Genomic DNA, 15,833 nt, shown 5'->3' on the forward strand with positions numbered 1-15,833 from the left:
GGATATAGCCTAAGGTGGGAGGGGGGTGAAGGCCATAAATAGGTTTTTAGCCTCCCATGGGAGATGCTCTTATACAATGGTCCATTGAAATTGACCTTGTAGAATGGACCAATTTTCAGCAAGATTGGTAGAAGGCACTTTCCTGAATTGGTTGTCACATATAAGGTAAAGCTCCAATTACACCGCTATTATTGTGATGGGACTGTACGTAGGCACTGTAGCTTTTTCTTCACTAGTTCCAGCAGCAACATACATAAAGTGGAGCCCTTGTAGACGCTTGCACATCAATAGCATCATCTTGTGGAACAAACAGAATAGCAATCATCGGTTGTCGATACAAAATGTGATACACAACTGTTACTGGGTTCATACAGGAAAACTGAAACATGGCAGGGGACTAAAGCTAAAACGCGTTCAGATATCACATTTACAGAGGTACAGTAATACAGAAGCCTATATGTGCCTAAACTGGAGCAAAAAACTCCCTGCCTTGCAGTATAAACGTCTTGAAACGGTCTTGACAGCAGCAATACCGCAGTAGGCAGAGCTCAAAATTTGGTAACCATGTTGCTCCCGTGCGTTCAAGGGTCGTCTTCTTGTGCTGATGAATGACAAAGGAAGCTTAAGAATTGAATTGTAGGGAACCAGTGAAGTACAACACTATACCAATAGGTGCATACAACAAGCACTTAAGAGACAGAGAGAGACAGACTTACTGCTTAAAATAAAACCCTGGAGCAAGCTCTGAGCCCTCTCAGTCTGCTCTGGAGTACCTGAAATTTGAATGATCTTTTGGGTTACCTCTGGACTCTCATCTACCAGGGTTACCCTGGCTCCTGATAACTGTTCCACTCAAGAGACAATTCAAAAGACAATTAGCAGAGCTAAAATTGAAATTTAATAAAAGCAACCTTCAGAATAAAGAGTTCATTAGGCTGACCTCGCTAATTTGAGCAAGCATGTTTTTCGATTTTGTTATGAGCTTTGAAACAGCCTTCTCGGGTATGACAACTTCAAGTATACTCCGAGTGACAAGTGTCACAGGTATTCTATTGGAAGAAGTACAGAAAGCATCAATAAGGTAGATATTCATAGACAGCAAAACCAAAGAGAAAAGAGGGACAATATGTAGATACTTTGATCTACAGATCACAAATAAAGTGAACTCAAGACAAATGTGATACCTATTCATCCCAGTCGGAACATCTTCACGTCGTTCACTTTCATTCTGCTTTACTGCTTCACTAACAACCACTCCAGAGTCCTACCACATGAGTTCTAAAATCTTAAAACACAAAAAATGGAGACAGTACGGAACACTTAAAAACCATAACTTCTGACGCCCTCATAAAATCAGCTAAACTCTAAGGAGAGAGAAGAAAACTGAAAAGTTGACAGAACCATGAATATAAAAGCATGCCAAGATATAAAAGCAAACCTTTGATGGCTGTGCAGTTTGCACATTCTGATAGGTAACTATAGAAGGACCATTTCCGGTACGAGCTTCACGAACAGGATTTATGTAATCTAGAGCACTGCTTGCAGGGCCAGGCGCAGAAAGTGGCATGGTATCCTTTTGAAACAACTCCCTGTATAAGTGACTCCTTAGTCTTGATGTCACCTCAACTAGAGCATCTCGAGCTGCTTTTATTTCCCCTACTATCTGTAAATGACATGAAGGAAAAACTAAGAATCGCCTTTAAGTTTGACTGATCCTGTTACCAAGAAGCTCAAGCCTGTATTAACCTTGGCTTTTAGGTTATTGGACCCCTTATCTTTTATAGAAACAACTCATCTGATAAAAAACAGTAAAATATAGATGCCATATTCACACACAGATACAGGGAAAAGAAGCATTCACAAGATATTCTAATTAAACAATAGTAATTGGATGAGTGACATTTTATCTCTTCCAGCATGTTGTTCATTTTGAACAGTCCAGAATCATCCATAAATGAGATACAAGCTCCACTTCATTAATAAATTCCAATCTTCACTTTATAACTAACATAAGTGCCATTATATTGCATGACAATTCAAAAATTAAAAGTTCAGCTTTTCTTTTAAAGTCCATTTTGAACTTATTCAGCCAATGAAAAAGTCCACAAAGCAAGTCTCCCAGATAAAGGAAACGACATGTGATTAACAAACCAGGGATTTTAACGAAATTAGCAGGCTGAATGACAGACCTGTAAAAGCATATCATTCCCTGATACACAAAGAGGAAGTTCTTCTCTGGGCAGAATTTGTATATTTGCGCCAGTAAGTCGCCTCATGTCTGATAAAGACCCATCTCTTCCCTCTAAGCATCCAATATCACTTGACGAAACAAGCAACCTAGTAGTTATAATGTTGTCTCTGTCTGGTATAAGATCGACAATGCGAGTTTGGATGTGCAGCAAAGCTTCCTGAGCTGGAAACAGCTCATCATCAGGACCCTATTAACAGACAAGAAAACAAAAGTTGGTCAAGTGTTACCAGGAAAAAAGATAAAAAAAATGCAGATCATTACAATTAATCGGATACATTTCCAGACCATATATAAGAGCCATAAGCAATGAGGCAGTATTGCCACTTCATACTTAAACAACAGCCAGAAGAAAATGCATCTTGATTTGAATATTATACGTATTCAGTTAACAACAGAAAATTGTGAAGTACCTCCTCAGAAGAAATGATGATTATCTGTTCATCTGCTCCGGCCACACGGTCAGTAGCCCTGACATCCACACCAATTTCATTTTGAAGCAATTCTATAATTCCATCAGACTCTCCAACTACAAGATCAACTTTATCAATTGGGCAAAGCATTCGAAACACAAGGTCTTCTCCGTAAAAGGGCTGTACATTATCATCCATTGGAGCAGACCCTGGTTCCATCATATAACCAGATGAACGGGAGCCATAGTTGTTGTTCCTCGTATTGGGGCCAGATAATCTTGATCCAAAACCAGCCCCATCCATGGATGACTTACGTCCTGCATTGTTCATATGAGGAATATAATCATCATCAGGAGGAAAGAACCGTTCTGGTGAATGTGCTCGTCCATGGAAATTATTGCGGTCACGGTGCTGACTCTCCCTCAAGCGAGATGAAATAATTTCCACAGCAGACTTTACATTATTCGGATCGCCTACTACCTGCAGCAGAAATCCAATATCATATGACTGATGGTATCTTCAAATCATTTTGTTAAATGCGAAAATAAAAACTTCATAGAAACCACTAGCCAATGTATCGACACATCCTCCCAGTACACTAAGTTAAAGAATAGCATAAACCAGTCATTGCATTATACCCCTGCACACTTGGTGTCTATCCAATAATGCAGTGACTACAAACATTCAATACAACCAAGATCAAGGTACCCGAGATGATGCAACTAAACGCTGCAAAATGGCCAAAAGCACTACCAATATATACGTCCGTAACCCCTAAACAAACTACATGAACATCAAAATTAGTCATACGCTATCATATAACCAGTTCATCACCATTAAGCCGCTGATCATTGTCCTTATTTTCGGTTTATTAAGTATCAGAATGAGGGTTAAGTCCAGTTCAGTCTATATTTAGCAGTTCATTAGTCCAAAGCAAACCAGTAACTAAATCAATGCAACTGCAACTGAGAAAGCTCAATGCCAATGTAATAATCACAGATTCAGGTTAAAGCTGAAAGTTCCGAAAACCTGAACAATCTCCTCAGACATTGAAACACAGCGAGGCAGATTATGATCCCTTGGCAAAACCCTAATCTGGGTCTTTGTCTCCATCCTCATTTGCTCTATTATCTTCCCTCCTTTCCCCAGCAAACTCCCCACATGCATTCTCGACACCACAAGCCTCGTCGCGACACGTGTCCCACCACCACCTCCTCTACCACCTCCACCGCCGCCGCCGCCGTACTCATCCTCCTCATCGGCGCCGCCGACCTCACTCTCCAGAATCCGCTCGTGGATCAGAAACAGAGCCTCCTGCGCCGGAGAGAACGCCGGGATCCTTCCCTCCGGGTCCCGCCGCCGCGTGTCCGAAATCTCGATAATCCGCTCCTCGTCTCCGGGAACCAGCTCGTGCACGTTGATCCACGCGCCGGTGTGCTGCCGGATCGACTTGATAATGCTGCCGGACTTCCCAATCACCCCTCCGGCCTTCATATCGTGGCACAGTATCCGATACGTCGTCGTCACCGTCACCGACGCCGTCTCCTGCTGCTGCTGCTGCTGCGCCTTCGCCGCCCTACCTCCTCCGCCGCCGCTTCCGCGGTGGCGGTGGCTGTTGTTGCAGTTGGCGTAGTGGTGGTTGTACCTCGGCCTCGTCCGGCCGACGGTCTCCGTATCATAGTCCTGGTGTTGCTGCTGTTCATAGTAGTACGATCTCTTCGATCTAGACCTCTCCATAGTCTCTCTAGGGTTTTCAACACTGTCCAATCTCAACCATTGCCGGTGTTCCAATACAAGTTCCGGTTCCGATTGTTCAAATTTGAAGTGAAAAAGGGAACGGGTCTAAGTCTCACTATAAAGTCCTCTCAGTCCTCTTCTTCTTCTTATTCTTCTTCTTGTTCTAGGTTTTCACAGTTCTCGGGAATCGTGCAGGGGAAAAAAAATCAATTTATTTCTCAAAAAAAAATTGAAACCCTAGAAATTGATGAAGATGAGGGAGGAGGTTTTCAGCAGAAGAGTGTGAGGTGTGAGCTTGCTCTTGCCAGATTTAACAGTCTCTCTGGTTCTATTTAGTTTACTTTCTCCAACACTGTGGTGTCTGTGAGGTAAATATTATAGTTTTTTTTTTTTCTGAAGAAAATGGGGGCCAAACGACGTCGGATTGGGGTTAACCTGTTGGGAAATTGGGATGATGTAGTGGAAAAGTTGTGAGGTAAAGGAAATTTCATTACTTCCATTGTGTAAGAATTTTGACCAAAGTGATCGACGTGTGAGTGTGGCTTGGGGTGCTGCGGTGGAGTGGTTTTGATTTGTTTCCTTTAGTGAAGTCGTATCGAACACGTTTCTAGAGCTTTCGGGATTAAAATTAAAAGACTCTTTTCTCGTGATAAAAGTGGTCAGTGAAATGACTTTTGAATTTTTTTTTTTTTTTTTTATTTTGAAAACCTAACTCGCAACTTTTGTATTGAAAAAATAAAAGAAAAACAAACAGACTTTTGAAATATATTTTTGTTTTTGCTTTTTGCTAGAGATTCCAAAAACCTTACTTGTAACTTTTGCATTTGGTTTTGACAACCTTTCTTCTTCTTTTTTGAGTAAAAATATGACCTATATTGAATTCATGGACAATGATTACAACAGTTAATAGGGACATTATGAACAGCCACATGAGCATAACATAACCTACAAAAAGTTAAATTGAAAATCTAATGTAGAACAAACCATAAGTATTTAGACAATCTAATTAAGTTGTTTAAATGTGTATTTAAGACATTTAACGGCAAACTAAGCTCGAATCAAGTCACGCGCGTCTAATTTGTACCCATATTTGAATTCCATCCAACCATACCATAACAGAAATGATCATCACATCATTAGTGAGTGTAATATACTTGATGTGTACTAATTACATGAAACTTTCTTAATAAATGATATTTTGGTTTATTGGTTAACTCACCGATTTCAAATAATTAATTAATAACTATTTCAGGTTAATAACAAAATCATATTTGCAGAATAAGATAGTCCCTATTGATACTCTTTGTGGCATTCAACGCCTTTAGATCCATATAACCATACTTGCACAAGTGATAACATAAATCATCTGAAACCATCCATTGCGTTTACTATAATTCTAAAAGTCTCCCTTATAAAATTTTGTATTATACAAAATTATGCAGTTAGATGAGAGATTTGAACTACAAGTTGAAATATATGTATGTAGCATATATATTTTTCACCATTAGAAATTAAGCTCTTAGATATATCTTAATAATAAAATAATACAAATGTTGTATGTGACCTCTAACTTGAATTTTTCTACTTGACTCCTTTTGATCAATAGAGATGTAGAGCATGTTTAGCAGACTCTCTATTTTGGCTTCTTAGCTATTTTGAAGAGCATGTTTAGCTTTTTATATATTTTAGTAATTGCACCAGACTATTAAGTGACTCTCCATTATAACTTTTAACTATCTCACTCATAAATATAGAGAGCGAGATGAAGCTCTCTATAATTTAAAACATTCTTTTTGGGTTATTTTATGTAATTTATAAATACATTTAAACTATTTAATCTTCATTTGAAAAATAATATAAACTTAAAATTAGTTAAAATAGAGAGCATTGATCTATAACGTGGCTAGCCCAAATGACATTTTAACTATTTTGACAAAAGTTTAACTCAAAAATGGCTAGCATTGTTAGATTAACGATATGTTTACTTATTTATGATATATTTACTTATTTAGAATAAATATGATAAAAGTGACATAATTTCAGTTTATGAGGTTTGATGATAATTAGGTAGCGGTAGATGTAGACGCATACCCATTACTTAAAGAAAATTGCTACACGAGGAAAAATACAAATAGAACGATGACAAAAAAATTAAGAAAATATTTAGTTGATGCAGGAAACAAGTATTTAGATTGACTAACTCATACGTTCTCAATAATTAAATAGATTGAGAAGAGTAATTACTCGATTCTCCATCATTCCTTTTCGAGTAATAACTTTCATAGCATCAAACTGACCAAACATGTCATATTGGACAAAAATCGAACACATTCCTCAACCACGGAAATCTATTTATCTCCTTAAGCTCCGTTTTCACCTCACAACCCGCCCAACTCGCCCCGTAACACCGTCCCAATTACTCCAGTTCGGATCCTTCACCGAACCCGATGGCATTCCTGTAAATAAATTTTCTTTTTCGGACATTTACCCAACAGCTTGTAAGAAACTAAAATTAACATCAACTCTGGAGATAACACAGACCAGCTGGTCAGCCATGGCTTCCTCCTTCTCTCTCTCATCTTCTTCCCTTGTAATCTCTCTCTCTCTCTCTCTCGCTCTGTAATTCAAACCCAAGTGAAATTTCGATTCTAAACTTGTTTCATTTCATTGTTTCAGAGGGGGGTGCAACTGAGAGTGGAAAACACAGTGGCTTCTTCCAACTGCTGTTTCAGAACGCAGGTGAGATATATGTTCGCATTCTTTTTCTGGGTTGTTTTCTTTTTACTTGAGTATATGTTTTGTTCGTCAAGGCATTTGATTTTGTTTTGGTGTTTGGTTCGAAACAGGTGATTTCAGGGGAGCAAAGGAAAGGGAAAGGTCGGAGTGTCTGGCGTCGAAGGAAACTGGTACTGTTTGAAAAACCGTAATTGATTGATCTATCTGATGCTTATGTTATGATGGAAGTGAATTCTGGGAAGTAATAATGGGGTTTGAAAAAAAAAAATGTAGTGGAATTGTTTGTGGTGCTTAAGAGTTTAAGAGATAGATAGGGTGGTGTCATTAGGGTCATGAATCAATGTCTGTATTGTTTTGGTTTGTTTTTAATGGCAAGACATGAAGAAGTGAGGTTTTTCTCATATTGAGTTGAGCTGTGTGTAACTGGATGTGGTGACATCTTGAGATGGGATTCTTTGACTCGTGACAAGTTCAGTGGCTGCTACCAGGCATGTAGTCTTATACAGTCTGGACTTTTCATGTTGATTTCGATCCAAAAAGAGGATTTGGATTGAAATGTGGGAAGGTGAACTTGGTTGAGTGTCTAGTGTAAGAGAAACATAATAAATTTGGAAGTACATAACTTTTGACTTTTAAGAATTAAAGGATGGGGTTTAGAACACAAGCTTTGAGCAATTTAAATTACAGTATAGATTTGGTTGATGGTGCTTGAGCATAAGTAGGCTCTTAGTCTGTTACAGTAAGGGGTTGGATTGGAGGTGAGAATATTTGAGAGTCAAGTATTGTAAGTTAAGTCGATGATTCTATTGTTTGGTTGGTTTCTAGTGGCAAAACATGATTTCTAATAATAAAAGTTTGGGTTTCTTTCGTATGGATCGTAGTGTGTAGAACTGGAGAGTATTTTATATGCAAATTTCCCTTTTTCCCAGAAATTCTGTGACTAGTGATAAATTTCAGCTACTAGCTACGCAGTCTAATATCATATTGTTACCAATTTGAAAAGAAAATTTAGGTTGAGATCTGGAAAGGAAACTTGCTTGAGTGATCATTACTGTGTTGTAACCCTGCAAGTCAGAACCTTCTCATACTGTGTTATTGAGCATTGACTGAACATGTGCACATTTTCCATGCTTTAGACAAAGAAGGATGACATGTTGCGATACAAAATGGAGAGAGTGCCTTTCCTGGAGGAACAGGTTCGGAAGGTAAAGGATGGAGGACAGCTCATGGGAATGGACATCGAGAGACTACTACTCTCAGAGGACAACCGGTTTGATTTTGTGAATGAAATTGCGGCCGAGGCCAATGAGTATGTTGAGAACAACCGAGATGAGTATGGCGGTAAGAAGAAAGCCATCCTTCAGGTGCTAAGTAACCGTGTGAATGATGCTGGGTTTTATAGACCTGAGGCATATGAAGAATCTGACCCCTTCAAACCAGGGCCGTCGTGGTTGAAAGAATTTTATACTTGATTTTGTGTTTTTCAAGTTGTAATGTTAATCTAGATGGTATTCTTTTGTAATACTTTTTGTTTCAAATCTATCTCTGCAATAATTTTGCTTCACCCGTTACACTACATAAATGAGATTGTTCATTAAATTTCTATAAGGTCACAATTCTTCATGTGATTTCTTTGCTTTGGTGTACCAATCATAACATATATAATAACTGATAGGTAACTAGTCTACCTAATGATCTGTCACCATCTTCTTCTGACGTCGAACACAAGGAGTAGGCGCCATTAGGTAATCCAGCAGCCGGCGAATGGTTTTCCTAACCTTCTTGGCTCGTGCCACCACGCAGAAAAGGAGATCTTATATCGGGGGTGGGAGAGAGGGGAGGGGAGGGGAGGGGAGGGGAAGCTCTTCTTTGAGAAGACAAATCGAGCATTACTAACAAATACACATGCCATAGTATTGTCTTGATGAGTTTTTTTCATTCTATTATACCTTCCACTAGAATAGCCTAAGCTGGATCAAGAAAGTGGCATGTACAAAATAAAGTCATGTGATCCAAGGGGTACTTCTCCTTGTTGCCCCGGTTTCAGAAGATAGGTGAACATAAATGCATGTTACGGTTCATCTAGTCATCTTTCTTCTGCAGTAGTTCAGTCGGATCCCACGATGGTCATAATGACAATGGAACTTTTGTCATGAATGCTGAAGCAAAGGTCGGGCAAGACTGCAATTTTGATTTGAACCTTTATTGTATGTTTGATGAACATGAAAGCAAATGCTAGCCCTCCTGCTGAGCTTCACAGGTACTTGCAAGCTGATTTTTTGGGACTCCCAAATTATCGTTTTTCATTTTGATAAATGGTTGCTTATTTAATGACTGCAAGTGGCATGATGAAGGAAGTTATTATGGTTGCCGAGATGATCCTGTTGGTTTGTTATTATTGCTCACGCCTTGTCAGAGGCTTATATTTCTAGGAAGTTGTGCGCAAGGTTAGCTACATGGTCAACTGCATGAAGCTGCAAGGGAAAATTTGGCATATTTTAGGTTGGAAATTATAATTTCATGGTTTCTTTCTTTTAGAATTGTACATGAGGGGGAAGTTCCCCTTCTCTCCTCTTTCATTGACTTTTGTATTCTTTATTTGGACTTTGTATTTTTTCTCTTTATTATTAATAAATTGAATAGAGGGACGGGTGGTGGGTTCCCAGAGTGGGGCAGACTCTTTGCCTTCGGGTTTGAGGGTGGGATAAGTTCCTTACATCGTCTGCCTCCGAGGAGCTAGTATCGCCTAATCTTTTATTCTTATAAAATAATAATAATAATAATAATAATAATAATAAAAGAATAATAAAGTAATGGTGAATACAGTTCTTCACGAAATAAAATTTTTTTTAAAAAAAAGATGAACATGAAAGCAAGATGATGGGCATATCAGATGGCTGTAATGATAAGGTTAGCACCTTCGATGGTAATAAGTTGTTCGGTGTTGATCTTGGATTACCTCATCATTCTTCAAATACACCATCAATCAGCTCTAAGTTCATTCCTATTCATCTAATCAGTATTGTGGCAAAGCCAGAGCCCAGCTGAAACTGTGAACTTCAAACTCTTTGTATGACATTGTGTGATGGGAAGTTTAATATGCAAGAAACATATAGCAATGGTTCAAGAATGTTATCCGTTTGCCCTCATCTTTAAAACAAAGGTTGAAAATGAAAGTGAGTGATGAAGAAATTTGCAACCCTTTCGACATCTTAGAGCTTGAATTGAGATAGGGTGTATGTTTTTCGTTTCGAAATACTAAAGTTAGCAAAGTTATCATGGCATTGTTTGATACAATGAAGATATATTTATAGTTGAATGTAGTGGTCTTTTCTATGTTTGTTCTACATAGTCAACAATGTGTATCATGACTTCTCTAGCTCCCTGTTTAGGTTCTAGTGTTCTACTTCACAAACTCAGGATGCATCATAAGCTAGTCTTGGGTCAGATAGTCCAGCACCACCGAAAAACCCTAGCGTCAGTTGTTCCAATCTCATTGTTCTCCTCCCGAAGGTGATCAAACGAGTAGGAAGGATCATTTCCAGCATTAGCACTGACCACAATGTTGACACCTTCCCCGGCCATAAGGTTAACTCGCCGTTGAACAATTTCAACTTTGTCAGCCTTCACATTAGGCACTCCATACACCATAAGCCCTGTGATTAACTTGATTAGATGTACAATTTATTTTGTTCATGTTGTATTTCACCGGTTCAACTCAGTTCCTGTAGCACTAGTGGTGGCTAATGGCTTTTGTTAAGCCCACAGTCTTGTAGAGTTTCTTCGTACGCGGATACAATTGGAATTGGGCATCATTAATTCAAGACCACAACCACAACCACAACCAAAAACAACAACAAAAATAGCTCTCTAATAAATCAACAACCTACAAATATAATTGTAGCTGAACTGTAGAGAAGTATAGTAAAATTAGCTAGTATATGAGTCAAGGTATCTTTCAAAGCATTAAAACTTATTCGATCGGAACCAGTAAGTTGGCCAAAAAAAATATATCCATATATGTCTGAAACTTGTATCAAATAATAACATAATCACTTAAAGGCTACTAGTCTTCCTATTGATCTGTCACCATGCATCTTCGTCTGACGAACACAAGGAGGAGGTGCCATTAGGTAATTAATCCAGCAGCCTGCGAATGGTCTTCCTAACCTTCCTGGCTCGTGCCACCGTGCCCGTTCTTGGTCCTTCTATCTTCAAATTCTTGTAGGGCAAGACTAAGGAGAAAAAAGAAAGAAAGAAGAGGTTAGGTGGTATATACTACAATTGGAGAAACATATATAATAAATAAAACAACAACAAAGAGGTTAGGGAGACATTGATTTATATATACAACAATTAGATTTCAAACTACTCCTTATCTCGCACCGTGTCAATGTCTGAAATTGGAACATATCGTCGGACTTCAAGCTGGATTATTTCATAGCCGTCGCTGTTTTGTGGAGGTGGCAACTGGTCACCAAGCGGCATTACTACTCGCATCTTGGCCAGCTTCTTCGTCTTCTTCCATTTGCCAAACATGTCTTTCTAAGAAATAAATCAAGCAAAAGGTTAGGAGACATCGATTTATAGAACAATAAGATTTCAAACTAGTCCTAGCTAATCTTTCTCACCCAACTGTGAAAGTTTGGAAATGAAAAATATCGTCGGCGCGCTCATCAGTTTAATCGTGAATCTCACAGTGCGCGGCTGATTTGAACGTCGAAATATCTTGTCAACGTTTGCACTCTCTAATACTGATATCTCATTCTCCTTCTTCTTCTTCTTCTTCCATATGCCAAAGTGCCAAACATGACTTTCGAATTTGCAATACTCTCGAAAGATACAAGTTCAAACAGTTTGAATGCTTTTTCTCTTCTTTCTCTGATAGTCTGATGTATCTATAATTTGTACGCAATAGGAAAAAAACAAAATTTACTCCTCATTACAATCCGAATCCTAATTGTGGGTGATATATGTTAATCTTCTCGATCTTTTATTTTGGTAATTTAAGATATTAAGATACTATCATATAAATAAGATATAAGGTATAATAATTATCACGTATTTAACTCTCCAATAATTGTTTTTTTCTCTTCAATATCATACATTTAAGATATATATAAGATAAACGTGATATAGTTCCTTGATTTTCAAAATCTTCAATACTCAACTCTACAATAATTGTTTTTTTTTTCTCTCCAATAAGAGTAACTTACTGAAGAGTAGCACACGGTAATAGTAGTTTCTTGAAGGGCGGCGCCATTTCTAGGCAGCAATTGTTGTTTCCAGATTACACTCATCTTGAAGATTGCTCATCCTTTTCGGGATCGATCCGAAATTTCAAAGTGAACAAAAAACCGTTGAAAGTCAAACCAATAGTCACATCTGACGTGGCAAACCTGGTCCAATTATAATGCACCAAAGGGTCCCACTTTCCTACCCAATCCGTTAAATCAGTTAAAGGCCCAGCTTCACTCTCCTTGGTCTCTCTTATCCTTCACGTACCAGACCAAAACATCCTCCATTAGTTTCCTTCTCAACTCACAACTCGTCCCAAACTCACCGGTTCAACTCAGTAGCAACAGTAGCTCTAGCTAGTAGGGTTGCATGGCTCTGTTAAGTCCACAACTGCAGAGGTTCCTCTTAACCAAGTACAACTGCAGCGGTGGAGGTGGAGGTGGCGCATTCAAGACCACAACCACAACGAACACCAACAAAAACAGTGGCTTTTGTAACAATTCAACTGCCCCACTCTGTTCAGCGATTGCTATAGACGCGCCGGGATCGTCCTCTGCCGATGTCACCGGAGTTCGGTGGGGATCTACGAGCTTGCAGGGAGCGCGGGAAGAGATGGAAGACGGCGTTGTTGTCCGGTCCGATGGCCTTGATGCTTATTCATTCGCGGCGGTTTTTGATGGACATGCTGGCTTCTCCTCAGTCAAGTTCCTCAGGTTTTGGGCATTACTAGTTGCAACTTTTTCGTTTAATGAGTTTATTGTTTCGTTTTCTGACTTTAGAAGATCGTAAAAAATAATTGGTTCGAGATTTTTGAGTCATGTGAGTTTGAGAATTGCTTAAAAATTATGATTTGGAGGTGGGAAGATTTTGGTGAAAAAATAAGAAGGTGTGATTTTTGCCAAAAAAGCATGTGCTCCACGGTTTTGGATAAGCTCAGTTTATGGGTTTGTTAGATAGTAAGTTGGTTGGTTAGTTTATTACTATTTGGGCAGTGTAATGTTGTATATTAGCATCATACAGTTTACTGAGTGCTGAATTTAACGTTTTGAATAATTTTAATGTTTGATAACAGAGATGAACTCTACAAAGAGTGTTGTGCGGCTTTACAAGGTGGTTTGCTATTGAGTGGGAAAGATATCAAAGCCATTAGAGAGGCATTAAAGGAGGCTTTTGAAAAAGTTGATGCAAAATTGCTGGATTGGTAAGCAAATATATACATGGTTTAGAGAAGAGAACAAAAAGAAATCATTTTGGCATTTGCATGAATTTGTATAGTATATAGTCGCAAATATGATTGTGTATTCGATATTATTCCATGGAAGGTTTAGATGGTGTTTCATTTTGTAAAGGCTTGAAAGGAATGGGGAGGAAGATGGGTCTGGTTCAACAGCTACTGTTATGTTCGTTGGGAACGATATGCTGTTCATTTCACATGTTGGCGATTCATCTGTGGTATGTGCTTTTATTTTAGTGCTCTCCTGGTGTATGTATAGGCTCCTTTTATAGAAAGGATTGTATATAGTTTGCTGCATTTATCAGCTGACTGGCTGATGCAGGTTCAATCTTGTTCTGGAAAAGCAGAGGTGTTGACCAGTCCTCATCGACCATATGGAAGCAACAAGGTCTGTCTTCAAGAAATTAAAAGAATCAGAGAAGCAGGTGGATGGGTGTGTTTTTCTGTTCTCTGTTTATTTCTTAGTTTTTACCTTTTCTGAGCTAGTAACTGCTTGAAAGACATTGTAAGCCTGTAAGGTTTTAACCTTGCAAACAACAGTTAACGTTGCATATGCATTTTTCCTTGTTCCAATGTGTCATCTCATTTTATTTTGGTCTTATCTTCATTGGTTGATAATTTACATGTGGTGTCTATAGATCGTCAATGGAAGAATTTGTGGAGACATTGCTGTATCTCGTGCTTTTGGTGACATGCGGTTCAAGACAAAGAAAAACGAGTTCAGTCTTTTAACTTTCAGATCATAATTCTAAAACTGAGGGATGAATTTATTAGTTTTTCATGTAAGATTTGATATATGGATAATCAAGTTATGCACAATACTGAGGGTTGTTGAATTTTGATAAATGGAAAGGATGCTGAAGAAAGGAGTTGAAGAAGGAAGATGGACGGAGAAATTTGTTTCTCGGTAGGTAATCTTGTATATCTTATGACTACTACCTGCGTCAATTTTTCTCTTCCTGGCCTTCTTCTCTTGTGATTCAGGATTTTTTGGTCAGTTCCTCACTACTAAGCATATCATGAACACATGGTTTAAACTCAGTGTACTCTAGTCACGGAGCAAGTAGCGCAAAGAAGACTGTACTTTATTATATTGTAAAATCTCAATTATAAAACTGCCCCTTTTATGTTGTGCCAGTGTGCAATTCAGTGGAGACCTTGTTACTGCATCTCCAGACGTTTATCAAGCAAGTCTTGGGGCAGACTCAGAATTTCTAGTGCTAGCATCTGATGGCTTATGGGATTACATAAACAGGTATCGTGACACTCTTATTGATTGCTTAGTAAAACTTTCAGACAATTGTCATATTAGCTCTTCAATTCATTCACAAGAAGACTAGTCGATCACCTTTAAATTTTTGACTTTTTGCTGTCAATTTCAGTTCAGATGCAGTTTCTTTTGTAAGGAATCAGCTTCGACAACATGGAGATGTCCAGGTATATATGGCCTGCACATCTGTATTTGGAAAAGTACATTGATTCTAGAACAGTGCTTAACTACATATACTTTCTGTTTCTGATTTCAGCTAGCTTGTGACGCGCTTGCTGAAGCTGCTCTGGTAACAACTAATTAAATGGACAATGTGTTTTACTCTGACCATAGCAGTTCGATTCTTTACTTGGGTAGTTCTCTTATAACCTAAGATTTACACATTTTACAGGATAGAAAGTCACAAGATAATATCAGCATCGTAATTGCGGATTTAGGGTATGTCTCTGGTTCTACATCTTACATGCATGATGCATGCATGGTTTGTTCACCACCTTTTTTGCCTTTTTTTTTTTTTTTTTTTTCTCTTAACCCTGGTTTTGAATCATCCACAGGAGAACAGACTGGCAACGTTTGCCATTCCAACAACAAAATGTTGTATATGAATTTGGGCAAGCTTTCGCTACTATTGGGCTCGTTTCGCTTGGAATTTGGATGTCAACATCTTTGCTTTCTTCATGAATCTGAGGCATCCCGACTCCTGAGGATGATGTATATACTGGAAATCAACATAGGTTTTCACATTTTCATTTGTATAATCATAATTGTACATGCCTCACGCCTTGATATACTTTTATTTAGGTGAATTAGAATAATCTTGCAAGTGTAATAGTAAAGAAGATTTACATGATCAGTGATAGTTTGTGATTGGAGAAATACATCAATCAACCAGAGGGGTTTGAACTATTGAACTATCATGTGTGCTCATGTTAAGGATTCTCTCACTCTCACACACAC

At 38.4% G+C, this 15,833-nt stretch overlaps 3 protein-coding genes across 6 annotated transcripts; 2 read left to right on the forward strand and 1 right to left on the reverse strand.

The window, feature by feature from the left end:
- Positions 1-284: 284 nt before the first annotated feature.
- LOC112183820 (RNA-binding KH domain-containing protein RCF3) lies at positions 285-4,744 on the reverse strand. Its single transcript, XM_024322154.2, has 8 exons — positions 3,691-4,744; positions 2,662-3,141; positions 2,190-2,438; positions 1,439-1,663; positions 1,185-1,264; positions 941-1,049; positions 717-843; positions 285-601 (listed from the first exon to the last, which is right to left on the reverse strand). Exons 1-8 carry the CDS (start codon positions 4,396-4,398, stop codon positions 582-584), a joined length of 1,998 nt encoding a protein of 665 aa, XP_024177922.1. The 5' UTR covers positions 4,399-4,744; the 3' UTR covers positions 285-581.
- A 2,149-nt stretch (positions 4,745-6,893) lies between these two features.
- Positions 6,894-8,757, forward strand: LOC112198133 (protein PLASTID TRANSCRIPTIONALLY ACTIVE 7). Its single transcript, XM_024339199.2, has 4 exons — positions 6,894-6,988; positions 7,075-7,137; positions 7,245-7,304; positions 8,271-8,757. Exons 1-4 carry the CDS (start codon positions 6,953-6,955, stop codon positions 8,604-8,606), a joined length of 495 nt encoding a protein of 164 aa, XP_024194967.1. The 5' UTR covers positions 6,894-6,952; the 3' UTR covers positions 8,607-8,757.
- A 3,856-nt stretch (positions 8,758-12,613) lies between these two features.
- On the forward strand, positions 12,614-15,790 carry LOC112183873 (protein phosphatase 2C 57). Of its 4 annotated transcripts, none has more exons than XR_005805000.1 (11): positions 12,614-13,085; positions 13,445-13,573; positions 13,722-13,824; positions 13,929-14,039; positions 14,245-14,324; positions 14,460-14,513; positions 14,745-14,861; positions 14,994-15,043; positions 15,133-15,165; positions 15,268-15,314; positions 15,431-15,499. XR_005805000.1 is itself a non-coding variant. In XM_024322191.2 (11 exons), exons 1-11 carry the CDS (start codon positions 12,742-12,744, stop codon positions 15,555-15,557), a joined length of 1,200 nt encoding a protein of 399 aa, XP_024177959.1. In that variant the 5' UTR covers positions 12,614-12,741; the 3' UTR covers positions 15,558-15,790. The 4 variants fall into 4 exon arrangements, 3 of the variants coding, with proteins under 3 accessions (XP_024177959.1, XP_040368881.1, XP_040368882.1); XM_024322191.2 differs by having other exon boundaries at positions 14,989-15,043; positions 15,431-15,790; XM_040512947.1 differs by having other exon boundaries at positions 14,989-15,043; positions 15,251-15,314; positions 15,431-15,575.
- The last annotated feature ends 43 nt before the right edge of the window (positions 15,791-15,833 follow it).

This window comes from Rosa chinensis, chromosome 1 (assembly GCF_002994745.2).
Source record: "Rosa chinensis cultivar Old Blush chromosome 1, RchiOBHm-V2, whole genome shotgun sequence".
NCBI lineage: Eukaryota > Viridiplantae > Streptophyta > Magnoliopsida > Rosales > Rosaceae > Rosa > Rosa chinensis.